General features: G+C 36.5%; 1 protein-coding gene and 1 pseudogene across 3 annotated transcripts; one reads left to right on the top strand and one right to left on the bottom strand.

Annotated features, from left to right (window-relative positions):
- Positions 1-10,386: 10,386 nt before the first annotated feature.
- On the bottom strand, positions 10,387-18,206 carry LOC150028717 (uncharacterized; annotated as a pseudogene).
- Positions 18,207-19,722: 1,516 nt separating this feature from the next.
- On the top strand, positions 19,723-24,016 carry LOC137806746 (putative carboxylesterase SOBER1-like). Of its 3 annotated transcripts, none has more exons than XM_068607009.1 (6): positions 19,723-20,082; positions 20,617-20,669; positions 21,186-21,309; positions 21,431-21,552; positions 23,571-23,678; positions 23,772-24,016. In XM_068607009.1, the coding sequence occupies exons 1-6, from the start codon at positions 19,764-19,766 to the stop codon at positions 23,862-23,864; spliced, it is 819 nt and encodes a 272-aa protein (XP_068463110.1). In that variant the 5' UTR covers positions 19,723-19,763; the 3' UTR covers positions 23,865-24,016. The 3 variants fall into 3 exon arrangements, with proteins under 3 accessions (XP_068463110.1, XP_068463111.1, XP_068463112.1); XM_068607010.2 differs by having other exon boundaries at positions 19,733-20,082; positions 23,623-23,678; XM_068607011.1 differs by having other exon boundaries at positions 19,740-20,345.
- The last annotated feature ends 2,883 nt before the right edge of the window (positions 24,017-26,899 follow it).

Here is a 26,899-nt window from a genome sequence, read left to right as displayed (position 1 = left end):
GGATTGTTTGATTGCCTTCTTTAAGTGCTTATCTGAGTTGTTTGTTATGGATTCATTATGAAGCAAGTATTTGCGAAAATCTTTGATAAAACAATTCACCCCCTCTTGTTTAAGTCATTAATTCTAACAATTGTAGCCATGGTGGTGGGAGCAAGACCACATTGGTTGCTCCCATTTGCGATTGTGGGGAATTTGCGGTTTTGAGAGCAATAATAACTTTCAACAATTCATTGAATTGTGTTTTATGAAAAAATATGCATATTTGGTATTGATTGTTTTGATTAACGTTTTGTCCAATACAAAGTTGGAGTGACATAAGCATGGAATCTAATTTCTTCATATGGTACATTGAAGACACTGAGGATGACAGAGATGGAATTATTGCTAGACAAAGAAACAATATTTGTAGTTTGAAAAAACGTCTTAAGGTGTCAAGAAAATGGATTAAGATGTTGTTACTAAGGTTGTTTGTTGTTGTAATCAACATTGTTATGTTGTCTATTTTCTTAAATTTCCCATGACATATATGTTTCTTTTGGGATTATGATTGAATGAGTTAATGTAATATGTATTAGTTCAGTGTATTGAGGTTATTCTGAAATTTTAATTTGTATTTGAGCATTAAGTAATGGAAAATGAATTTTAAACATATGAACTATGTTTTGTAATAGAAAATTAATTAATGAAGCAAATATCAGAATTTGATTTCAGTATCATGTCAAATGTAGAATGAAATTTAATGATAGCAAATGTGTTGTATAATATAAAATGAAACCACGAAGCAAATAAAAAAAGTAAAGCCACCTGGAATGAACCAAACTTAATTATCATACTACAGTATTCAGTGCATGTAAATAAGAAGTGTATTCTCCACCTGATAACATCAATGTACTTAAAAAATACCAAACACATTGGCTACATGAACATGAACGCAATGTCATTCCAAAATACATTAACATGAGCCTACAATAATTGTTTTTCAAAATACACAGTAATATGAAATCAGTCATGGCTTCGAAAAGCGCCCTTTCTTAGACTGTAACTTAAGCTTCGTGTCGGGTCTACCCAATTTTGCACTTGATCTTGTCCTTGGAGTTGGGTGAGATGGTTGATGTGGTTGCGAATTTGATGGTTAGGTAGTGAGAGATGGTGGAGGGGGCTGGGTTGGAGCTGCCTCAGATGGACCTTCCTCACATGAGGCTTAATGAGATGGTTTTTCAGTGCAGGAATTTTGTAGTGGCCAAGTGATAAATACCACATTTTTTCTTTAATCCAGTTTGGACTTGTTCCCATCGTTTGATTTGAACACCTTTGTGCGTCTCTACGAACTGCGCTTCAAGAATGATAGCTTGAGGTCTTCATCTTTGCGTTTTTGATGTGGAATTAGCATAAGCATCCATGGATTGTTGGTGGACAAGGCTCTCCTAGGAGTAATGGTAGCCTTGGAGGTGCATGAGAAGTATGAAAGTGAGAGAGGTGAGGCCTACTCTCTTTGGAGGTGACGGTTTGGAAGATTAAAGGCCTAAATCCTAAGAGAGTTTAGGCAAGGAGTAAGAATGGCACAATTTGGCAGCATTTCATTACTCAAAATAATCTTGTGAATACATGAGGTAGGCTCCTCCTTATATAGGCTTGGAGGACCGAAAATGAAGAGTCAATGGCAATGGAATGCTAGCCAAATGAAATGCAAATGTGATGCCTAAGAAGTTCACATGGCAAGAGTGAACCAAAAGTGACTATTGTGATGCCTCTAGGCCAAACATGATCGGCCTTAGTTAGATTAGGAGGTTCTAGAAACCTTAATCTAACTTAGGTTGGTTTTTTAGGAGCCAAAATTCATCCTAATTACAATTTAAACAATTTTACAAAAGAAAAATTCCTATACTACTTTGACAAAAAATTTAAAGACTATGTTACGCTTGATTTTGGACCTCTTGGAACATGTAGAGGTAAGTTTCTCTACCATCAGTGGCAGTGTCCCAATCCTTATCAAGCCTCTTAGCCATTGCCCTTGTAGTTGGCCCAATATGTCTTTGTGTTTGGCTCTCCTTTGAAGAGGTGTTTGGCCCTCTTCCATCATCCCCTCCCCTTGGAAAGGATTTGTCCTCAAATCCAAATCGTCCTCTTCTTCATTGATACCTACGAAAGGAGATAAGTCAATTACATTAAATGTATCATGTACTCCATATTCAATAGGTAAATCCAATTTGTAAGCATTATTGTTGACTTTCTTGAGGATTTGGAAGGGTCCATCACCACGGGGGCTAAGTTTGGACTTTCTCTTAGTAAGAAATCTATCCTTCCTAAGATAAAGCCAAACTAAGTCTCCCTCCTCAAAAATTATTTCTCTCTTCCACTTATTGTTGTATTTGGCATACTTCTCATTTTGTTGTTGTATTTGTATTTTAACCTTCTCATGTAATTTCTTAACAAATTCGGCTTTGATAACTCCTTCCTTATGCACAAATTCTTATGGATTAGGAAGGGGTAACAAATCCAAAGGAGTAAGAGGGTTAAATCCATATACAACTTTAAAAGGAGAAGCATTAGTAGTTTTGTGAACTACTCTATTGTAAGCAAATTCAATATGGGGAAGGTACTCATCCCAAGATTTGTGGTTACCCTTCATAATTTCCCTAAGCATAGTACCAAGAGATCTATTGACTACTTCGGTTTGTCCATCCGTTTGAGGATGACAAGATGTGGAAAATTGTAGTCTGGTGACAAGTTTTCCCCAAAGGGTTTTCCAAAAATGGCTTATAAACTTCGGATCTCTATCGGATACTATACTTCTTTGTAAACCATGAAGTCTCACCACTTCTCTAAAGAAGAGTCTAGAAATATTTTGAGCATCATCCACTTTATGGCAAGGAATAAAATGTGCCATTTTACTAAAGCGATCCACTACCACAAAGATGGAGTCATGACCTCTTGTAGTCCTAAGATAAAATCCATGCTAATATCTTCCCAAGGAGCATTTGCAATTGGTAGAGGGGTATATAGTCCATGAGGCATTGTTTTAGATTTTTCTTTTAAACATGAAATGCATCTAGAACAATGTCTTTGGACATCTCTTCTCATGTGTGGCCAATAAAATTTTCCTTTTAAAAGATCAAGAGTTTTGTCAACTCCAAAATGGCCCATGAGACCCCCCTCATGTGATTCTTTTACAAGAAGTTTTCTATGTGTACCTTGGGGAATACAAAGTTTGCCTTCTTTAAAAAGATACCCCTCGGTCACATAGTAACCTTCTTGTGCTCTATGTTCACATTTAGCAAAGATAAATGCAAAGTCTTGGTCTTCTTGATAAAGTTCTTTTATGTTGTCAAATCCAAGAATTTGAGCATCAAGTTTTGAAAAGAGCACATGTCTCCTTGAGAGAGCATCCACCACTATATTTGTGCTTCCCTTCTTGTATTTGATGACATAAGGAAATTGTTCAAGAAATTCCATCCACTTTGCATGCCTTTTATTAAGCTTGTGTTGGCCTTTTAAATATCTTAAAGACTCATGGTCACTATGAATAACAAATTCTTTTGAAACAAGATAGTGCTCCCAAGTCTTTAAGGCCCTCACAAGTGCATAGAGCTCTTTGTCATAGGTGGGGTAGTTAAGGGTGGCTCCATGAAGTTTTTTACTAAACTAAGCAATTGGATGCCCTCCTTGTAACAAAACCGCACCTATGCCAACCCCCGATGCATCACATTCTAACTCAAAAGTTTTAGCAAAGTTTGATAAAGCTAGAATGGGTGCATTGGTAAGTTGAGCCTTTAGCCTTTGAAAGGCTTGTTCATGCTTTTCATTCCAACAAAATGTAGTATCTTTCTTTACAAGCTCATTAAGAGGTGAAACTAGACTTGAAAAATTTGGCACAAAGCGTCTGTAGAAGCTAGCTAAACCATGAAAACTTCTAACATCACTTACATTTTGTGGAGTTGGCCACTCTTGGATGGCTTTGATTTTTTCGGGGTCAACATGTACCCCCTTTTTGTTTACTACAAAACCTAGAAAAACTATGCTATTTACACAAAAAGTACACTTATCACTATTTGCAAACAAACTATTATTCCTAAGTACTAGAAAAACTTCCCTAAGGTGGCTTAGGTGGTCTTCTAGGTTTTTACTATAAACTAAGATATCATCAAAATAAACTACTACATATTTACCTATACAATCTCTCAAGACATGATTCATTAGCCTCATGAATGTACTAGGTGCGTTAGTGAGACCAAAAGGCATTACCAACCATTCATATAGTCCAAACTTGGTTTTAAAAGAGGTTTTCCACTCATCACCCTCCTTGATTCTAATTTGGTGATATCCATTTTTAAGATCAATTTTGGAAAATATGATTGACCCATGTAGTTCATCAAGCATATCACCAAGCCTTGGGATTGGATGCCTATACTAGATGGTGATGTTGTTGATTGCTCTAAAATCACAACACATTCTCCATTTTCCATCCTTTTTGGGCACCAACAAGACAGGTACAACACAAGGGCTTAGACTCTTTTGAACCCAACCCTTCTCCAACAAATCTTGAACTTGAGACTCTATCTCCTTTGTTTCCTCAGGATTAGTTCGATATGCTTGCCTATTTGGTAGGCTTGCTCCCGGAATCAAGTCAATTGATGTTTTATACCTCTAAAAGGAGGAAGTCCTACGGGTCCCTCTTTAGAGAATATATCATCAAATTCACTTAAAAGATTTTCAAATTGAGGAGGTAGAATCATAGTTTCAAGGTTTGTGGCAGTGCATGTAAGTGTTCCTTTACAAAAGATAAGGCTAAGTTGTTCAACAAGAAGCATATTTTCAAAGGTGTTTTCAAATGTTTTGTCTTGTTGAATAACCTTGTGGGAAGGAACACTTTTCTCCCACGCCTTCTTATCCCTAAGGATTTTCTCTTTTTCTATTTTTGTTTTTTTTTCTCCTCATCCCTCTTATGTTTCATTTGTATTTGATCTTTTACCACTTGAGAGTGTGGTAAAGGATTAAGTACAAAAAAAATTTGCTTGTGGGTGAAGGTAATCTCGTTAGTTAGACCATTGTGCAAGGTTTTCTTGTCAAATTTCCATGGTCTACCTAATAAGATGTGGCAAGCTTCCATAGGAACTACATCACATAAAACATTTTCTTTGTAGTTACCTATAGAAAACTCGACTTTCACTTGTTTATGTACACTTAGTTCCCCATTCTCATTGATCCATTGTAATTTGTAAGGTTTAGGATGAGGAACTACTTGTAGATTTAACTTTTCAACCATCCTAGTGCTACAACAATTGCAACATGAACCACTATCCACAATGAGAGAACATATGTTTTATAAAACTTTGCATCTTGTGTGAAAGATGTTCTCTCTTTGTGTTTGATTGGTTGCACTAGGTTGATTGTTGAGGGTTCTTCTAATCATAAATAATTCCCCCTATAAAGGATTCACTCTCTCATCATCTCCCCCTTCTTCTTCTTTCTCACTAGGTTTGTCTTCACAACTAGTATATTCATATATTCCTTTTAAAAACAAGGTTCTTTGGTTTGGACATTGTACTTGCACATGTCATCTTCCAAAGCATTTAAAACATTTGACATCCCTAGTGCGAATGGGTGGAGTGAAGGTATCCTTGCCTAAGGGTTTGGTAGTCTCTTTTGTTTTTCTTTGGATGTACTACCCTCCCTTTTAAAATCTCTCTTGGGATAGAAGTTAGGATATGAACCTACCCTTTGACTTGAAGTTTTCCTTAAATTTTGTTGTTCAACTTTGATACAAAGTTGAACCAAATCATTCAAGTCTTGATAAGGTAGAAGTTCAACCCTATCTCTTATCTCAAGATTTAGCCCACTTAAGAATCTAGCTATGGTGGTGGTCTCATCCTCCCTAATGGAGACTCTCATCATATAAAGCTCCATCTTTTGCCTATACTCCTCTACACTCATTGTTCTTTGTTGGAGTCTTTGGAGCTTGTCCATCAACTCCCTATTATAGTAGGAGGGTATATGACGGCGCCTTAGGGCTCCCCTAAGGTCATTCCAATACTCTATGGGAGGCTCCCTATGAAGACGCCTATCTCTTTCTAAAGATGTCCACCAATACACAGCGTTCCCTTGGAAACTAAGAGTGGCTAGAGGCACTTTTCTTTCTTCACTCACTCTATGGCAAGCAAAAAGTTGTTCTACCTTCATTTCTCAATCTAAGTATACTTCTACATTTTCTTTTCCATGGAAATGGAGTAGGTTTACCCTAACCTCTCTTGGGCTCTCTTGTTCTCTTTCATCTCTTCTATTTCTCCTAGGGGGTGGTTGGTAATACTCATTTATCCTAAGGGCTTTCCTCCCCAAGAGAATCATGATCTTTAGAGCTAGATGCATGAGAACGTATTTTATTTTATTTTTGAGAAATCTCATCCTTTTCTTTAGCTAATCTCAACTCCTTGATTTGGGCCTCATGCTCCAATTGTCTATATGATAGTGATTGAAAGTCCTTTGCTAATTGTTTTATAAGAGATTTGATGGACTTTATATCAGTTTCATTAGATTTAGAAGAGTGAGAAGACATGGCTAAATATTTGTGTTTAAAAGTGTTTTACTTCAAGAAAGAAGAGGAAAGTTAGGTAAGGTAGCTTTCCAAGTAAGAAAAGTGAGTCACTAGGACTTCTTAAGTACCAAGTCTTGCCTTAGCCAAAAACCATCCCTCAAAAACTTCACACAATTCTTTTTCTAAGTAAAAAAATAAGGTTCAGAATTGATTTGCACACAACAAAGGAACCTAAAGGTTGGCACTAGAATTGATTTGAAAATAGGCACTCAACAAAGGTTGGCACACAAAAGGAACCTAAAGAAAGGCACTAGAATTGATTTGAAAAACCAAAACAGCACTACTGGAAAATTAAGGTTCAGAAAGCGTGACTTAAAATATTTATGTTGAGCTGGCTATTTTGAATTTGCTTTTGAAAATTTAAACATAAACGATTCAATGTCTGAGCAAACTTTTGGCGCTTGAATCACACCAAAAACATGCACCAAATAATTGTGATAAATTTTTCAAAATTCCTGTCCAACTACCGTCAATTTTAGCGCCAGAATGCATATTTTTTTTGTATGATTTATCATTTTTTTTCTATTTTGTCTTTTCAACTGTACCGACCAGGTCATCAGGCGTGATGACATGTCTTGCACGTGCTCGAGTGGGGCGTGCTCAATGGAACGCATAGGCTAGAAAAGATGAATGGCTCGGAAGTAGGCATAGTCGTCGATCGGTGGATTGGCGTTCTCCGATCTCTAGTGTGCGTAACCGGCAATCACCAGAGTTGCGTCGCAGTCGCCGTATGAGAATGCTAGGAGATTGGGTGGTTTACACACCGCCACGAGGAGCACGTCGCCGGGTCTCCCAGCGAACTTAGTTAAGGCTGTCGAAGGCTCAGAAGGGTAATTTCAAGCGTGTAAGTTCAGTAAGACGATTGTGGCACCAGCATGGGGCATGAAGGTCGAGTGGGTTGGGGGGAACGCCTTGCTCATCAACGACAGGATTCCCAGAGTGGACATTTGTTGGTGGCAAGGTTTCCCCAGCTAGAACATGCATGGCGTAGTAGTAAGGAGGGTGCCATTCGCGATGAGCGATATCACAGAGATGATGCACTTTGTTGCATCCGATACTCGCCTTGTCGGGTGGTGTTTCACAGCGCATTACGTGCTGGGTTGCTCTTTGAGTTGAGGACTTAGCTGTGCGGCTGGTTACTACACAAAGAATGACGTTTGAGTTGCCCCAGTTCAGATGATGACACGTGTAGGGCTGGGCGCTACCTGCTGCCCCAGCCCAGATGGCGACACGTGCATGGCTGGACGCGAGCCACGCGTCCAAAAGCATAACGGCCTGGAGAGAGAAGAAACCTAGCTATAAAGGTAACCTTAATAGAATCTGCAGAGGTACGTTTTTCATTACGGCTGATACTGCTAGGGTTGTGTGCCTACAGTACGGTCCTACAGAGCATATTCTCTCTTAGTTTTTGGGTGTTCTTGTCACTGACTTGAGCGTCGGAGCGCCACCGGCCGCAGAGGCGCCACTGTGTGTTTTTCAGGTTCTCAGAGAGGCTATCTGTGGAGTGGACTTGGAGGGCACGTGGTGTCAAGCTGGTGAGGAAGATCGTGACGAGGCAATGCTCTTGCGCTAAGTCAACCGGCAGGATCATCAACTAATTCTATTTTCTTCTTTTTCTAACACATAAAACCACTAAAATCCAGAATCTCAAAATTTTCTTTTAACGTATTTAAATTTCATAACACAAAATAGCCAGTACAGAATTTGTAAAAACAGAAGAATCCTAATTCTGGAATTAAAAACAGAATGAGAAACTTCAAAAACACAATGGAGTGAATGTTATATGAATTTGTATGGATTTAACATACAAATCTGAACTCAAACTACAAGGAAAAATGCACCAAAGGATCAAATCAAATCAGATTTCAAATAGAACTCAAATCAAAACAAGAAACAAATGAATCAAGAAAAGTACTACTAAGATTTGTTGACATTCTTGGAATTACATGACTAGACCAAACATATAGATTCAGAAAATAAAAGAACACAAAATACAACATATGAACCGAATAAAATTGCAATAAGAACTCAAATAAACCTAAAACAAAACAGCAACTCAATTCAACATAGATTCCTACACAAAAAATGAAAATAAGAAGCTTAAGAACAATTTGAACAATTTGTACCAATTGCAATGCTTAGAACAACATCTAAATCAAATTAAAAATGTAAAAACAGCAAGACAACAAGAACAAGTGATGAACAACACGAAAATAAGAAGAACTCAAACATAAAAAAGAAAAGAGACACTTATCTCTTGAAGACCATAGCTCTAGATACCAAATGATAGCTTGAGGTCTTCATCTTTGCGTTTTTGATCTGGAATTAGCGGAAGCATCCATGGATTGTTGGTGGTCAAGGCTCTCCTAGGAGTAATGGTAGCCTTGGAGGTGCATGAGAAGTATGAAAGTGAGAGAGGTGAGGCCTACTCTCTTTGGAGGTGACGGTTTGGAAGATTAAAGGCCTAAATCCTAAGAGAGTTAGGCAAGGTGTAAGAATGGCACAATTTGGCAGCATTTCATTACTCAAAATAATCTTGTGAATACATGAGGTAGGCTCCTCCTTATATAGGCTTGGAGGACCGAAAATGAAGAGTCAATGGCAATGGAATGCTAGCCAAATGAAATGCAAATGTGACGCCTACGAAGTTCACATGGCAAGCATGAACCAAAAGTGACTATTGTGATGCCTCTAGGCCAAACATGATCGGCCTTAGTTAGATTAAGAGGTTCTAGAAACCTTAATCTAACTTAGGTTGGTTTTTTAGGAGCCAAAATTCATCCTAATTATAATTTAAATAAATTTACAAAAGAAAAATTCCTATACTACTTTGACAAAAATTTAAAGACTATGTTACGCTTGATTTTGGACCTCTTGGAACATGTAGAGGTAAGTTTCTCTACCATCAGTGGCAGTGTCCCAATCCTTATCAAGCCTCTTAGCCATTGCCCTTGTAGTTGGCCCAATATGTCTTTGTGTTTGGCTCTCCTTTGAAGTGATGCTTGGCCCTCTTCCATCAAAGAACCCCTTTGCTTATGCTCCAATCATTCTCCTTCCTCCATTGTGAACACCTGAAACAGAGAGACAAATGGCGCCCTCGCGGTCGTTTGCACTCTGACGATCAAGTCAGCTATTGGACAGGAAACACCAAACACTTCTCGTCGCATGTCAATGTTCAGAGAAATGCGTAACTGAATCGTAACTGAAAATGCTCACTTCTGCTCAAATGTCTTAGAATGTGTAAGATTTACCTTATTCTGTTTATCGTAAAACCTTATATACCTTCCCGGTGTTTTTGTCCACGTGTCAGCCTGAGACTTGCGCATTTTGTGGGTGCTTCTTAGCAACATTGCCCCAGTCTTAGGGCCTTCTCAGTGTGTAAGATTGCCCTGTCGAAGTGCAACTTGCGCGGGGGTGACTGCATGGGTTCCAACTCATGCGTCCATTCTCTGAGTCATCCGCCCTGGGAGTTCCCTGCCTTCCTCACGTGCCATGTATGCAGATCACCTTCTATCCTAGTGGCTTTCCAGCGGCGATGCGTACTGTCGCGTCCCTACACCTCATGCACAGATCCCTCGTGAGTTGGGTCTCTCCCTTCTGGTATTGGGGATGTGGCTTGAAAATCACCTTTCTTTATCTATTATTACTGTCTGGGATGCCGAGGCCCGAGGCCTCCACGCCCCTACCGTGCCACCTCCTATTGTGCTGCCTCCTCCACGGTTATCCCCACCCGTGGGTAGTAAGAGGGGACACCTCCCTGGTCTGCCAAACTCCCCGAGCGTCTTTGTTATACTGAGTCAGAGCGACGCCCGAGGCCGGGCAACGCCCGAGGCTATGGAACTTAAAGAAACTCCTTCCTGCCCTGCAGTACTTCTTAGTGGATCCCTCTTACGGTACACTAATTGGGTCTTATTCTTCATTACCTCCCATGCTTCCAACCTTCTCTTATTTTTTAACCTTTCAAACATCTTCTTTGTTGGAGGTGGCAGAACATTTGGCATTTCTGTTTTCTCCCACACTTGTTCACCGTTCACTAGGTAGATAATTGAGTTGTACACCTCTACATATGTTGCCTTCTTGAACCAAAATGAAATAAAGTTAACTACATCCATATTCACAAATTGCATTGCACATAATGCATGACAACAAGTGATGTGAGCTAATTTTAGATTGACACATATTTTAGGAGTTTCGCTTTGGGTTATGATTTTTTATTAGCAAAATATGGTAAAGGAAAAGAGGAAGATAAAATAAGCTTATGGAGATGGAGATGATGATCACGTGATGTGAGTTGATTTTAGAATTGTTTATTAGGTGACACTTTTAGAATTAGGATCAAGATTCTTAAGCAATTAAGGTGAGAAATAACTGGACATTAACTTAACAAGTGTTAAGTAGATGTGAAGGTTCATTTCCAAAGATCAAAGGAAAAACACAGGTATAGGTGATGAATGAATGCTAAACATGGTGCGGAAACATGAACACAAGAACAAGGACAATTTAATTGATTAAAAACAACAAACAAAGAGAATGAACCGATTGAATTCACATATAACACAAACCAACTGATTAGATTCAAGAATTAAAACTATTCTAATGATTGAAAACAAGAACAAAGAACAAAACATGTTTGGTTTGGCAGTTAAGTCAACCAAACTTAAACATTTTTCAACCTTTTCAAAAACTCCTAAGAGTAAAACAAAACAATTGATTCGACAAAACAACATGTTGTTTTTCAGTTAGTTTGAAAAACACTTTTTTTTAAAAAGGATTTTAAAACACATCAGCTTTAGATTCAACAAAGGAGTGGATTATATATAAAACTACCCAGATCCCTCCCAAAACACAGTAGCAACACAACCTTGCATAGAGCACAAAGCATATTCTTCAAAGCACAAATTGAATTCTTCAAAGCACTTGATCACTCTTGATCAACAAGAGGTACACACCATTTGAAAGGTGAATAAACTCCAATATGAGTGAAGGATGTCGCCACTTGAGAGCTCCCAAAGACTCATAAGATAAGACTCGGAAAGGAGAACAAGTCTTACAAATTCTCACTCAATTTGAGTAGTAACTTTACTTAAATTTCAATGTTGTGTTACATGAATCAAGCACCTCTATTTATAGCATTTAGAGGGCCAGATTTCAAAAGGAAAAATGGGTGGGAAATTCAAATGGAATGCCTTTGAAATTGGTGCCTAAATGAATCACATGGAAGGTGTGACTTTGCTACTTCTTTTCACAAGTCCTAAACTCCTATCCACACCTCCCTTTATGTTCTATTTAAAAACTACTCTAAAGAAATTACAAAAAGATACATCAATTGAAGCTCATCTAATAATGCTTGTGCCCTTGCTCTTATTAATCTTCTGAGGCATGATGGATGATGAAATCATGTGTTGGGCTTGGGCCTCAGTTTGGGCTTGGGCTTTTCCTTGGCTTGGGCTTCAATTTTAAGAACACTAATAGGAAGAACTTCAAGTGTTGTGGTCCTTGACCATTCCTCCTATTGATGGCATCTCCTTTTGCTTGTTGAGATGACCCTTTAAGGTTGGCATTCATGGTCATCTTTTTATGGATTTGGGTCGTATCATGCCCCCCAAGTTGGAGAGAATTCGACCACGAATTTAGCACTCTTGCATATAACAAAGTCAATTTTCTATCAAATAAGACTGTGGAAGAAAAGAAAGGCAAACTTGACTTAGCATGTTTAAGTGTTGGGAGTTCAGAAAAAGAGGTCCTATAAACAGACCATGTTGGAAAAGATTGTTTGAGAATGATGAGATTCTTTGGAAAAATTCCTCTCAAAAGGTGGAAACCATTAGGATGTATGTAAAAATCATCCTTAACATTCTTTAACCAAGATGGTGTGGAAGTAGGAACCTTGGATAATGAAAAAGACAAAGAAGAAGTACACCTTGGAGGCGTAAGTTGAGGCATAGCACGAGTCAACATAATTGATTTATTTGATAAGGTATTGTGACTCGGTTTATCATTTCCTTCATTTGCTTTCACATTTTCTCTTTTATTTTTCATTTTGATTTGGTCCTCATGAACCTCTTGGGGAGAGAACGATTTTAAGGTAACCTTGCGCCCTTGGAAGGAAAAAGACATTGTGTTGGTTAGGCCATCATGTAAAACATGTATATCAAATTGTCAAGGCCTTCCTAAAAGAACATGAGTTGCTTCCATGGGCAAAACATCACATAAAACCTCATCTTTATACTTTACTATTAAAAAGTTTGTGAGAACTTGTTTGTTAACCATGATTTCACTTTTGACACTAAGCCATTGTAATTTCTAGGGCTTGGTATGAGAGATAGTAGTTAAGGCTAACTTTTCCACAACTCTTGTACTAGCCAAATTAGTACAACTACCCCCATCAATAATCAAGGAACATAACTTGTTGTTGATAAGACAGAGGTTGTGGAAAATATTTTCTCTTTGGGTATCATCCAAAGGTTTTGGAATGGTTCCCAACATTCACCTTATCATCAATAAGTCACCTTCACAAGGTATTTCACATTCATTATCACTATGAGATTTTGAAGGGGAAGGGGAGTTAGACCAAGAAGAGTTATCATTATGTTCACTTACTACTTGAGCCCCCTTAACCATCATGGTACGTTTGGTTGGACAATCGACCGCTATATGACCAAAAACTAAACATTTAAAACATTTTTTACTTGAGGTTTTGGTGGGTGATTTAGGATTTGAAGGTGAGGGTTTAGAATCCCTTGGTTTGTAAGTGGACTCCTTTTTAAAATTGGAGGGAAAAGTTGAAGTAGATTTTGGTTTATTTGTCCAAGATGTGTGGTAAAAGTCATCATTATGAGAATTTTTAAAAGAGTTTTTCTTGGAAATTTGGGATTTTACCTTGATGGCAAGGTGAACCAATTTTTCTAAAGAGGTATACTCATATAATTCTACCACATCTTGAATTTCCCTTTTAAGACCACTTACAAAGCGAGCCATTTTGGACTCCTCACTTTCATGCATGTTAATATTAGTTAAAAGCGTTTTAAGTTCCTTAAAATAATCATCCACACTTTGTGTACCTTGATGAAGCCTTTGGAGCTTCAACAAAAGTTCTTTCCTATAGTGTGGAGGCACAAATTTAGCGTGCATGCATTCTTTTAAATCATCACAAGAAACCACGGTTGGTCTCTTGTTTAGCCCAATGTCCATTACAATTTTATGCCACCATTGCATGGCATAGTCTAAGAATTCTAGGGAGGCTAATTTTATCTTTTGGTCATCTTGGACCTCATGCACCATAAAAATTTGTTCACATTTAGCCTCTCATCCTAAATACACATTAGGATCACTATCTCCACTAAAACTAGGCAATTTTACATAAGGTAAATAAGGCTTTGCCACATGTTGGCGCCTATCTGCATAATGTTGCCTTCTCCTTTCGATTTCTTCATCATAGCCACGATAACTTTGAGAACTTCTTGATTCATATCTATGATGTTGTCTTCGTTGTCTTGGAGGCCTTTCATGTTGCATTTCCAATCTTTGGAGTCTTTCATCCATTTGTCTTAATGCTTCCTCATTTTGGGAAATGTTTCTTTTAGCTTCCTTCAATTCTCCAATTAGAAAAACTTTTTGAGGAAAATGAGGTTTAGATGATTCACCACTAGAAAGATGATCCATATCAACAAATAAACACAAAACACAAAGAACAAACAATTAGAGAAAACAAGTTAGAAGTAACAATATGCTCACGAAAAAATGAAGAAAAGGAATTAAACACTCAAAGAAAAAAAAAATCTTTCCTTAGCCAAATTCTCACTTGTGAATTGGATAACTCTCAAGTGAAAGATGTCAAAGCAAACTGCACTTGCTCAAAGTATTATCACCACAAAACTTTAGGAAAGAAGAAAAGACAATCAAGAAAAGTTTCAAACAAGAAAGGCTAAACCAAAATTGGAAAAGAAATATGACAAAACTTTGAATATAAAACAATCAAGAAAAGCACAAAAGAAGACTCAAAGAACCTTACTAAACTTTTAACTATGAAACTCTTTAAACTAGAAAATTGCTAAAGCAAAAGGATACAAAATTCCACAAAGTAGAAAACAATTAGTCAATCAAGTTGAATCCATAAATGTGAAAATGAAATTCTAAACCAAATGATAAGCAAGATTCCTTTGGAACAAAATGCTTTGTTGTTTTTGGTTTTATAACATCAATACCTTGCTGTTTTGGAAATTCCTTACTATTTTTTATGTAAAAATGGTACTGTTTTGGAATTAATAAAATAGCTTGCTGTTTTGGCTCTTTTTATTATCCAAATTGCATCATGCAAAGTGTCAAGAACATTCAATTTTCCACAAAAAAGTTTGGTGGATTCAAGATAATTGAACACTTGCAATCATATGTTTGGAACTTAACATCAACTTTTACTCAAATAAGTTTCTAATTGAATTGTAAATTTCACAATTAAAAGTAAGCAAGAAGAATCAAAGTAAGAACACTAATGAACACGTGACTCAAAGTAAAAAAACCAAGATCAAAGAAAGGCATAACAAGGAACATATTCAAAACCAAAAAAGCTATGAATATAAGAAAGGCTTAACATTTTTTTTGCAAGAAACTAAGGTGCTGGAAAATTAAAAGCAAGAAAATAAAAGTACTTGAATTTAAAGACAAGAATTAAAGGTGATAGAATGTAAATTGCTTGAATGTAAAGTGCCAAATCAACTCAAAAAGATAAACACAACCATAGCTCTTGATACCACATGATGTGAGTTGATTTTAGAATTGTTCATCAGGTGACACTTTTTAGAATTAGGATCAAGATTCTTAAGCAATTAAGGTGAGAAAACTAAGGAAAATCCCCACTGGACATTAACTTAACAAGTGTTAAGTAGATGTGAATGTTCATTTACAAAGATCAAAGGAAAAACACAAGTATAGGTGATGAATGAATGCTAAACATGGTACAGAAACATGAACACAAGAACAAGGACAATTTAACCGATTAAAAACAACAAACAAAGAGAATGAACCGATTGAATTCACATATAACACAAACCAACTGATTAGATTCAAGAATTAAAACTATTCTACCAATTGAAAACAAGAACAAAGAACAAGACATGTTTTAGAATTTGATATGGAATGAAAATGGAATGAGAAGATGAATGATAGAAAGACTTATGTGGTTGAAGCAAGGGAAGAGGTACACGCCACTTGGAAGGTGAATAAACTCCAAGATGAGTGAAGGATGCGCCACTTGAGAGCTCCCAAAGACTCACAAGATAAGACCGGGAAAGGAGAACAAGTCTCACAAATTCTCACTCAATTTGAGTATAGTAACTTTACTTGAATTTCAATGTTGTGTTACATGAACCAAGCACCTCTATTTATAGCATTTAGAGGGTCGGATTTCAAAAGGAAAAATGGGTGGGAAATTCAAATGGAATGCCTTTGAAATTGGCGCATGGAAGGTGTGACTTTGCTACTTCTTCTCACAAGCCCTAAACTCCTATCCACACCTCCCTTTATGTTCTATTTAAAAACTACTCTAAAGAAATTACAAAAAGATACATCAATTGAAGCTCATCTAATAATGCTTGTGCCCTTGCTCTTATTAATCTTCTGAGGCATGATGGATGATGAAATCATGTGTTGGGCTTGGGCCTCAGTTTGGGCTTGGGCTTTTCTTGGGCTTGGGCTTCAATTTTAAGAACACTAATAGGAAGAACTTCAAGTGTTGTGGTCCTTGACCATTCCTCCTATTGATGGCATCTCCTTTTGCTTGTTGAGATGACCCTTTAAGGTTGGCATTCATGGTCATCTTTTTATGGATTTGGGTTGTATCATCACACCACTTGGAATGATGAAGAATTCTAAGATGAGTGGTGAGGAGTCGCCACTAGAAGTATGCTCTACTCAAGATAAGACAAAAAAAATATGATAACACTCACAAATCGCTCAAGCAAAGTTTTCTTACTATTCAAATTCAATATGAAAATATAAAAGGCAACACACTCTATTTATAGGAGAGAGTGCCTTGGAAAACAAGAGAGAGACGGATAGGGGGCGGCAATTCCAAAGCTTCTAGAAGCTAGGTTAAGCATAGGAATGTCGCACCATGTAGGAAAATTTCTAAAAGGTAGGTTAAAACAAAACCCTAGGGCGACACATGGAGGGGAAAATGAGCTTGACACAAGCCCAAATTATACTAAGTACACCCTAATCCTCTGAGGAATAATAGGCTTTGAAGCACTAGCTATGTTCTGATCCTGACCTAACCCTAGGTCTTATGTCATGCTCCTAGTCATCTTTCTGGGAGGTTGGCTAGCTTAGTGGTTGCTCTATCTCCCAGGGTTTCATCAACTGCACTCCTTTATGTTCAAGTTAATCATTTTAGTCGCTGCACCCCTTTATGTCTAAGTTAACCACACATTTTTCTCCAATGATAGAGATATGCCTGATCTCGAATAAGTGATTTGCAGAAGAACTATGATCATCAAATTGGTTAGACATATCTAGCAACTAACACAATAACGTTTTAAAATACTGTATGAATGTTTTGATTTAACCTTGGTTTCCAATATCGAGTTTAATGTGCTTCCTTTTGTAATTTGCTTAAAATATTTGGACATATTGACCCTTCAAATGAGGCAATGTTCAATATGTTCTTTGCCTATCTCTGCATTATATAAGTCTCAATATCTTCTAGTATGGTGATGAATGGTTTTGCTCGTGTAGCTACAAGCACACTATTAAAACACTTCACAAATGTTATTGACAAGTGTGTCAAATTTTGGAATGAATGTAGATCTTGATCTGAACCAGAACATAGTAAAAAAGGAAAACAAACATTAGTTAAATACTTGGAAAATAGAGATGAGTACAATTATGTGGGTTATGAGTGCTTGTCTAGGAGGTAGTGCGATCAGATGTTTGAAAGCCTCATCATTGACTTCCTTTATAGCCTTTATCTTCCTCTCCCATGTTCGAGGATATGTGTTGTTGGCTGCCATCCGCATTAAACTTTTTAATTTTTTACTTTGGGAATTTTTTTTCTGAAATTCGAGTATAAATGTCGAACACAGAAGCGTTGGACTGCTCCAGGTATCAGATCATGAATGTCAGGCAACAAACTCTGTCAAAAGTCATATATAGAATAATTAAATGAAAAATATACACAAACAAAATCAACAATGGACAACAAGGAATATATCTTTTGTTGGTTAGACATGAAAGTGATGGTTGCACATACTTTTATACCCCCAATATCTTTAATTAAAAGTTGCAAAAACCAGCTCCAAGAATCCTTGCATTCAACGTGAACCACAACATATGCTAGTGGTAGCATCTGATCATTTGGGTCCCTCCCAACTACTGTCAACAGTTTACCACCATAAAACCCTTTCAAGAAGCACCCATCCAAAGCAGGCCTACAAGATATAAAGTTATCCTTGCAGGCCTTTAAGCAAACATAAAATTTGTTAAACACTTTGATCCCATTAATGTCTTCAACTTTTACTTTGATTGTGGAACCCGGATTTGAGCGCAACGACTCATGTGCATGGTCATAAATTCGTTTGTACTACTCCTGGTATGAACTATGGACATTCTTCAATGCCATAGTCATTGTCTGTTGAGCTCATCATCAATATTGATATCCTTATCATCATCTTCAACTTCATCCATGTTGTCTAACTCTTCTGATTCCCACTCTATATCTGACAACCCTCTACCATGCACACCTGTACCTTCACTTTCATCATCATCAACATCCTAATTCTGCAAATCATCTGTAAAATTTGGTTCATAACCTTCTATAGGATTACTTGCTTGCCTTTTACTTTTGCACCTCTACCTACTCTCAGTAGCCCTAAACTCTTCAACCTCAACAAATGTCTCACCCTCACTTTTATCTCTAGTATTATTAGCCTCACTCTGAACTTCAATTTCACCTTCAATAAATTCAACTTCCCTTAACCAAGAAGAATCTCCTTACACATGCCCACCATCATCATCACATTCCTACTCCTTAACAACAACATCCCCAATACCCTCAACACTAGGTTCCACACCATCATGCTCACCAATATCCTCACCACCATCATCCTCAACATCACCTTCCATACCAACATTAGCATCACCAACATCTTTCTCCTTACCAACATCAACATCACCATCAGGTTCCATACCATTAACATCACCAACATCATCCTCACCCTCAACCTGACATTCAACCTCATCACCTAAAAGGAACATAACTTTTGCCTCTGATACACAACGTGCACTAAAAATAAGTGAACTTCAAAATATGTATTTGCAACTTTCAACATATTTATTGCACCACCATCATCAACCAAAAGTTGTAATCTATTTTCCAACACTTCACAATCTCCACGTGAATACCATATCTCTTGTATTGTTAAAAAGCCAATATTCTTTACAATGCCAACTATTTCAAAGTAACTTCATCTATCAAAGTCACATGACCATGTTGATGTATAACCACCAACATATCTCACTCTGTCACCATTAGAAAATCTCCCACTATGGTGGACCACAAGGTCAAAAACACCTTCAGACACGATATGAAATTTATAAAGGTAGGTACCCTTGTAAAGTATACCAATGGCCGCATATACTAAACAAATTACAAATCAATCATTCATTTAATAATGTTAGAAAACAAATGTTGGACCACACACAAATTTTTTTTGCATATGGTGGGATCCTACATCATAAACTACTGTGTAAATGTCTCATTAAAGTAATCAAATACAAAACATACAACATATAAAAAAAACAATCAATTAAACATCCAATCTCATTTATCTCTTAATTTACCGTCCACACCAACAATTATCTCTGCCATATAAGCCGCACTTAACATCGTTGGAGAGTTAACCGAAAGTACCAATTTAAATACTTTTAAAAAAACAAAGAGAACAAATTAATTTTGTTTTTGAAAACTATGATATAAATTAAATATAGACCTTAAATATAAAATATTAGTAAAGTAATTATACATACCTTAAAACAAAAAGAAAGATTATACATTGACAAGAAGTTGTATTGAACCTAAACCCTAAAACAAATTACTTACAACGATACCTCTCTTAAGTTGAAGTACTAAAATGCTTGTAAATAACTAAATTAAAGTAGCATATTATAATAAACATGTAATGAAATGAAAGGCATGGATGAGCTGAGAGAGATGAAGGTGATAAATGGCAGTGTGATCTTAACAATTACATTATTAAGCACCACCATTCTGTTTCTACTCTTCTTCTCCCAAAACACCACAAACCCCTCTTCTCCGCAACCACTACAGCCAGATTCCTCTTCCTCCTCCATGTCGAGGGCGCGAAGCTTTGTTCTGTGGCTTCACGGTCTGGGTGACTCTGGCCCAGCCAACGAACCCATCAAAACCCTCTTCACTTCTCCCGAATTTAGAGACACCAAATGGTCCTTCCCTTCTGCCCCTTCCGCCCCCGTCACTTGCAACTGTATGTCTTCTCTTCTCTACCCTATTCAACAGATCGTCGATGTTGTGTTCTTCTCTTCTCTCCATGGAAATTATTTTCTTGTTCCCTACCAATTTTAACCATCTCATTACCAGTCAAATCTCAATCAACTACCAAATATTCACTTAATTGGATACTATCGTGTTACGAATGTTGCTCTTTCCTCACAGTCACAGGCCAATCCCTATGATATTAATTTAAGTTTTTAGGAGATCTTGCTTACGTGAGTTCAAGGAAATTATTAGGTATAGTTAATTACGAATTTAGAATTTCTTAGTTATGCAATGCTCATTCGTTAATGTTGTTCGTATAGGTGTACGCATTATCCGTCTGGTACCTTTGTTGTATATGCAATCAAAGTTTATACAGCATATTAGCATCTTCTTATATGGCATTTGTTGACGTTGTGACAGGCTTAAAATCCTCTGTTCTTTAGGCACAATGCAATGAAAATGCCGTGTGCTTTCCCACTTCCAAACATAATTAATATGTTATTCTTATTTGCTCTTTTTGTAGATGGTTCTGTAATGCCTTCGTGGTTTGACATTCTCGAGATTCCAGTCACAGCTGTAAGTTTAGCTGTCTTTTCTCTCTTGGATTATTTCTTGTATAACCACTCTCTTTTTCAAGTATTAAGTCTGTATCTCGTATCAACAATCTTGAAGTGAAAATAATGAATGGTATAACAAACTATAGCTTTTCCGCTTTTTTAGAAGGCTAGGAGATTCTATGTCTCCTTTTTTTCTCATTTTCTGTGTTGCGAGGTGCTGTCAGAATGTAATTCGGAGTACAAATATTACATTTGGAGTGTATATATTTCTTTTTCATTTAGAAAATTTGAGACGGTGAGCACTACTATGTTGAAAGCATCATGGCAGTGCCAACTGTTTACCAAGCTTAAAGGGTGTCTCTTTTACTTTTTTCATTTTTAGCTCAACTGCTTTGATTCCTAAAAAAGTTAGTGCTCTGGCTGAGCAACTTGAGTTGGGAAGAAGTCACTCTTGCTGCTAAAAAAAACATTCCCGTTCAGGATGATGTTGCGGATCTAATAAATTTTTGCTGAAAAATGTTCTGCTTGTTGTCAGGAATCTCCAAATGACGAGAGTAGTTTACTTAAAGCTGTTCAAAATGTGCATGCTACTATAGACAGGGAAATAGCTGCTGGTGTAAACCCCAACAATGTATTTATCTGTGGATTCAGTCAAGGAGGTCTCTCATTTATTCCGGTGTCTATTTGAGTGTGTCAGTGATCAGTGTATGTGTTTGCTTGTGAAGAGTGTGCCATGCTTGTGTATATAGACTGTTTGCTTATGGTGATATTGTTTTTCAGGTGCCTTAACCTTGGCTAGTGTTCTACTGTACCCTAAAACTTTAGGTGGAGGGGCAATCTTTAGTGGTTGGATTCCATTCAATTCTTCTATAGGAGAACAAATTACGCCCGAGGCAAAGCAGGTACTAATCCTTAGTAGTGGTGGTAGTAGTATTATGTGCCCACCTTAATATTTTCTCTCTTCCGTTTCTTTTCTTGTCAAGCTTGGCTATTTTCTGTTCATTTTCTTTGAGAAATTATTATCATTTCGGATGGGAAAATAAAAGGGTTGTCACAACCAATTTGGTTCAGTACCAACGCTCTCTTGATCGTAGGTTTACGTGGAAATATTGAGTTTTCCTTTATCTTTGTTTGGATTTTGAAACAAGATATTTGATGTTTATCCAAACAAAAGTACACCCATCAACATAGAAGACCACATTCAGATCAAGCAGTAAAGTTGCATTACTTAAATTCACGTTATAAAACTCAAGCTACTTTCTATCTGTTATTTTTCATATTAGGAATTAGCTGATGTGGCATTAAGCTGGTGGGAAAAGTTTGTTGCAACTTTTCACGCCAGAGCACTGTAGCTACTTTCTGCTTTGGGGCTGAGAAAAAGAAACGCAAAATATTCAAAACAAATCTACTCTCTACTCTTGCTGTTTTCTGATCAAAATCTGCTGTGTATCAGGTTTTATTCATGAATCAATTTCCCTACTCATTAGATTAAGGGATTTTCGGAGTCCAACTCCCTAAATCCAAAGTCCAACTCCCCCTATTCATGAATAAATTCAGGCAGTGGCAGATTGGCCTAAAATCCACTTCATAGGTTTTTGGGTTTGGTTGACTATTACCGGCAGTTTGTCAAGGACTTTAGTAAATTTGCAAAACCGTTGACATATATGTTATCAACATCTTCAAATAGTGCATTCCAAGGATTGAAAAATGCTCGTATTTACACAGTATCTGCTCTCCCCATTTTTTCTAAAATTGTCAGTGTGGGATGCATCAGGTTCAGGATTTAGTGCAGATTTAATTCAAGATAAGCACCCTATTGCTTACATTAGCATTAGGAAATCTTTGAGTTCTAAGCACTAAGCTATGTCTAAATATGAGAGGGAGTTTCTAGCCATAGTATATGTTGTTCAAAAGTGGGGAGCTTACCAATGATGCCTAATAATGCTCAGATTGCTATTGGAGCAAACCTAACATAGTTGGTCTGCGGATGATAGTATTCAATTACTTATTCAGGAGCTTATGTAGGACCCTAACAAGCATCCAAAATACTCTTGGCATAGAGGAGAACTTAGATGCAAAGGCAAATTATCTATTGGTGCCAATTCTGATCCCAAACTTATAATATTGAAAGGGCTACATGACTCATCTACAGGGGGACATTCTGATCAAGATGTCACAACTGCCAGAGTGAAATCTCTGTTTTTTCTGGAGAGAGACTCTTAAGGATATCCAGCAACAGTATGCCAAAAATTGTGATATTTGTCAGAAGTGCAAACCTGTTTTGGCTGGTTCTCATGTCTAGATGATATTAGCATGGATTTCATTTAAGGTTTCCACCTTAACATGGCAAACAAGTGATTTTTGTAGTGGTGGATAGACTAAATAAGTATGCTTACTTGTCATGTCACATCCTTATACTGCATTGTATGTTGCTCAATTGTTTTTTGGACAATATCTTCAAATTACATGGCCTCCCTAGCTCAATTTCTAGCAACAAGGATCCTATCTTCCTTTATACTCTACTCTGTTTTTTCTATCAAAATCTGTTGTGTAACGGAGTTTTATTCATGAATTAATTCCCCTACTCATTAGATCAAGTCCAACTCCCTAAAGCCAAAGTTCCATTTCACAAGCATGGGTGCCCAAGCCAACTGTGTTGGTTTTTCTCATCGGGGCATGATGTTGCTGATATTCAATTTTCCTTGGAAGTTGGAATAATGACACTTCACAGTCTTAAATGATTACGTCGTTAGAATTTAGAACCACTTATATGTGTACCCTGAGCATGATGCCAGAATAACTTAGCATCAGTGGATGGGGTTTTTAACGTCCTCCAATTATACTTCACTCAACTGAATTTGCGGAATGCAGTTGTCATTTGTTTTATGCTTTTTTACCTATTATATGTAAATATCTACAGACACCCATACTGTGGTGCCATGGAATGGTTGATAGAACGGTATTGTTTGAAGCTGGACATGCAGGTCCCCCCTTCCTTGAAAAAAATGGTGTTGGTTGTGAGTTTAAGGTAAATTCTATGTTTTCAACAATTCAGTTATTTATCCAATAAATCGGCCTTCTGTCCATCATCCACATTGACGTTTGTATTGGCACTCGGCAGGCTTATCCTGGTCTTGCCCACTCCATAAACAATGAGGAGCTGCGGTATCTCGAGTCATGGATCAAGGCACGCCTACAGAGTTCTTCACAATAGTTATTTCAGCCTGGAATAATATATAATCTAAGTACATGCTTGTACTTGTGTAGATACCCTGATCAGTTTATTTATTCTCGTTTTATTCATGGTAATGTTTGCAAGGATTTAAATTTTCTTAATGTATGTTTTGTAGCACGTTTCATGCACTACTCTTAATTCTTTTTTTGCGTAAACTCGTCAATTGACGCAGAAGCTGCAACACATAGCGCTTTCATCCTCATGCGTCTGTCCTGGTAGCTGTTTGCGTTAACACGCCCTATTGATGTGTTTGGTTGTGTTTCCAACTTAGATAAAGCACACAAATCTACGACCAAACGGAATTTGGAGATGCTAATCAGCAGTTTGTATAATTCATCTTAATTGTGCAAGTCCCACATACCAAACCAAATGGAACATTCAAACATGCTCTTGTAGCATGTTTTAGTTTTATATTTTGAATGTGATATCTTACCTTTTGGATGTGTTTTAAAAATGCTAGCTAATAGCTAGTTAAAGCTTTCATATCTTAAATGTTATTTCTTTCTTATCAAGTGATTTTCAAATCAGTTTTTAGTGTTAATTAGATTCATAATTAGATCGTTTAAGATGACGTTGAAATATCAATTGATGTAATTTAAGATAAATACTAATTTGTTTGGTCATACAGTAAGAAATTGGTTTAAAACTATTTTGGAATAAAATGATTTTAAATAGCTCTTACGTTAAATGAAGAATTTTATATCGAATTTATTACTAATTTATTTTTGAAAAATAAATTATTTTAAAATCAATTTTCAACTGGTTAATTTTGGAAACGCTTATCCAAATGTACTGTTATCATATTTTCATTGGTGGGATATACTGTTGGCCTTAATTATCTTCTCACTTTTATTTCTCTTTAGCATTTGAATCAATTTACTTTAAAATAGAGATCTTTGTTTTTTACATAATTATTGTTTATGAAAACATGGGCAATAATGATCATGGTAATGAGTGATGATTGGGGACAGATTATCCGTGAGTTGAAATTGAGCGTAAATTTTGGAATTGGGAACTTTTGTGAAATGAGACGGGTGTGGCGGTGAATAACTGACTAAAATTCACCAGAAAAATGCGAAAGCATGTACTAAGTAGGAGTGGTAGAAATAGTCAAAATATGAGTGATGCGGTTCCCTGATTCCTATTTTCTTGGGCTTTGTGAAGAACCACACCCCACCTACAAAAAGCAGTGTTCTCTTCTCTCACTTCATCCATCCATCCGGTGGCCAAATGATTTTTTCCTTGAGTAGCAACTTTGTAACTCTCTTTGTGCACCATATTTTCTGCCTCTTCTCTCTGGGGGGACCAATTCACATGCCAATTACTACTGTATTATCATTGGTTAGACCAAACTAGCTTGACTTACATATCCCTCTTGAGCACACTGTTATTTAGAAAATCCTTGGGAGGATTATCCAAAGTCCAAGTGTCGCCTTTTACGATATAGTAGTACTATGAACCGTTGGTAGAACATAATTTTGATGTTGTGGCTTGTGGCCATGAACTCGTGAGTGTTGGTCCCTAGTGAGTGGGGTTTAGTTATCATCCAAACTATGTAACGCCAATTTATATGGTTTTAAGAGTGTAGGTAGGGAAGAGACGGGAATGGGCAGGGGGGCTCACTCTGGAATAAATGATAATGAAGACAGATGAAGCACCTGACACATATGAAGCACCCTAATTTTTAACATCAGAACTGCATCTTATGGCAATAATGTTCCCAGCATCCAATGCCTTTTCATTTCATGTACCTTCCACATACATTTCATAAAACTCCATCCATCTTTTCTTTTTCATAAAGATCATAAAATTTTATCATTATTTCTTAATGCTTTGATTCTAGCTAAAAGGGCATGTTGTGGTGGACATATGGTAATCAACCATGTTTACAACCCTGCCCACTTTTTTTATTCTAAAACTTCCACTTCAGTCATCACTCTACTCTCTCCGGAACTCTTTTGGACCATAATTCACAATGCTCATAACTTTTCAGTGTTCCAAAATACTATCAATTACACAAATTTCATATTTAAACTATTTTAATTAAATTTTACAATAACATTCAAATTAATGAATTAGTTTTCTCAATCAAAATAGAAATGTCTGTCTAATACTCAATATCCTACACAAAATTTATCACCAAATTCTAAATTCTCATCCACATAAACCTACTCATTCCAATTTCATATTTTATCCAACTCTTAAGCATAAATCTATAAATAATACTTCAATTTCCTTATTTGAAAGTGTTTTGCAATCCAAGAAAAACTGAGGAGGGTGGGAGAAATAACCAGATTCTTGAATCCTAAAACAAGATAACCAAATACAATACAAAAAATCACTGAAGAACTAAACTAATTGAGAAATTTATTTTTCTTAACTAAGTAATCAATATTGAGTTCAAATATAAGTAAAAAGAAAGATCTCAAAGACTTTCAAAGCAAAATGAAGTTACTATGACTTGAAATCTATTTGGATAACACAACTACTACAAGGTAGGATGTGATTTTAAAAAATAATTTCTAAATTTTAACTTCTTGTAGTATATTTCCTAAAGAATAAGTAGATTTAAAAAATATTTTTTAATTTTGAATAAGTGAAAATGGTAAAGAATACAACAGATTGTAACTAGGCACTTACTTTTATTCAAAGAAAAAGATATAAGAATAAAAGTGCAAAGTTAAATATAAAAAAAGTACAAATAGACATGCCAGATTGTCAAATACTATATCCTAGAGATGAAAATTTAAAAAAATATTGAGAGATTCAGATAAATAACAAAAATTCATGCAATAAAATTTGTATTTATTCCTTTAAAACAATATATACGATAGAAAATAACAATATACTTACTCTCAATTTATATGAAAATATTTACTAAATTTAACACATTAAAAAAACTGACACAAATAGCTTTTGCTTACAAATACTAGAGAATTAAAAATATTACCACTATTTATACGGAATTTCCAATACATTATCAACTTAAATTTTATATAAACTTTTATTGTGAT

This window comes from Phaseolus vulgaris, chromosome 3 (genome assembly GCF_051622355.1).
Source record: "Phaseolus vulgaris cultivar YP4 chromosome 3, ASM5162235v1, whole genome shotgun sequence".
Classification (NCBI taxonomy): Eukaryota; Viridiplantae; Streptophyta; class Magnoliopsida; order Fabales; family Fabaceae; genus Phaseolus; species Phaseolus vulgaris.
The sequence above is the reverse complement of the archived record's forward strand: the minus strand, read 5'-3'. Positions and strand labels throughout refer to the sequence as shown.

Coding starts and splice junctions, on each gene's coding strand:
- LOC137806746 (XM_068607009.1), top strand. CDS start 19,764: ATGAAAGGCATGGATGAGCTGAGAGAGATGAAGGTGATAAATGGCAGT. Junction 20,670..21,185: donor TCGAGATTCCAGTCACAGCT/GTAAGTTTAGCT, acceptor GCTTGTTGTCAG/GAATCTCCAAATGACGAGAG. Junction 21,553..23,570: donor TTACGCCCGAGGCAAAGCAG/GTACTAATCCTT, acceptor AAATATCTACAG/ACACCCATACTGTGGTGCCA.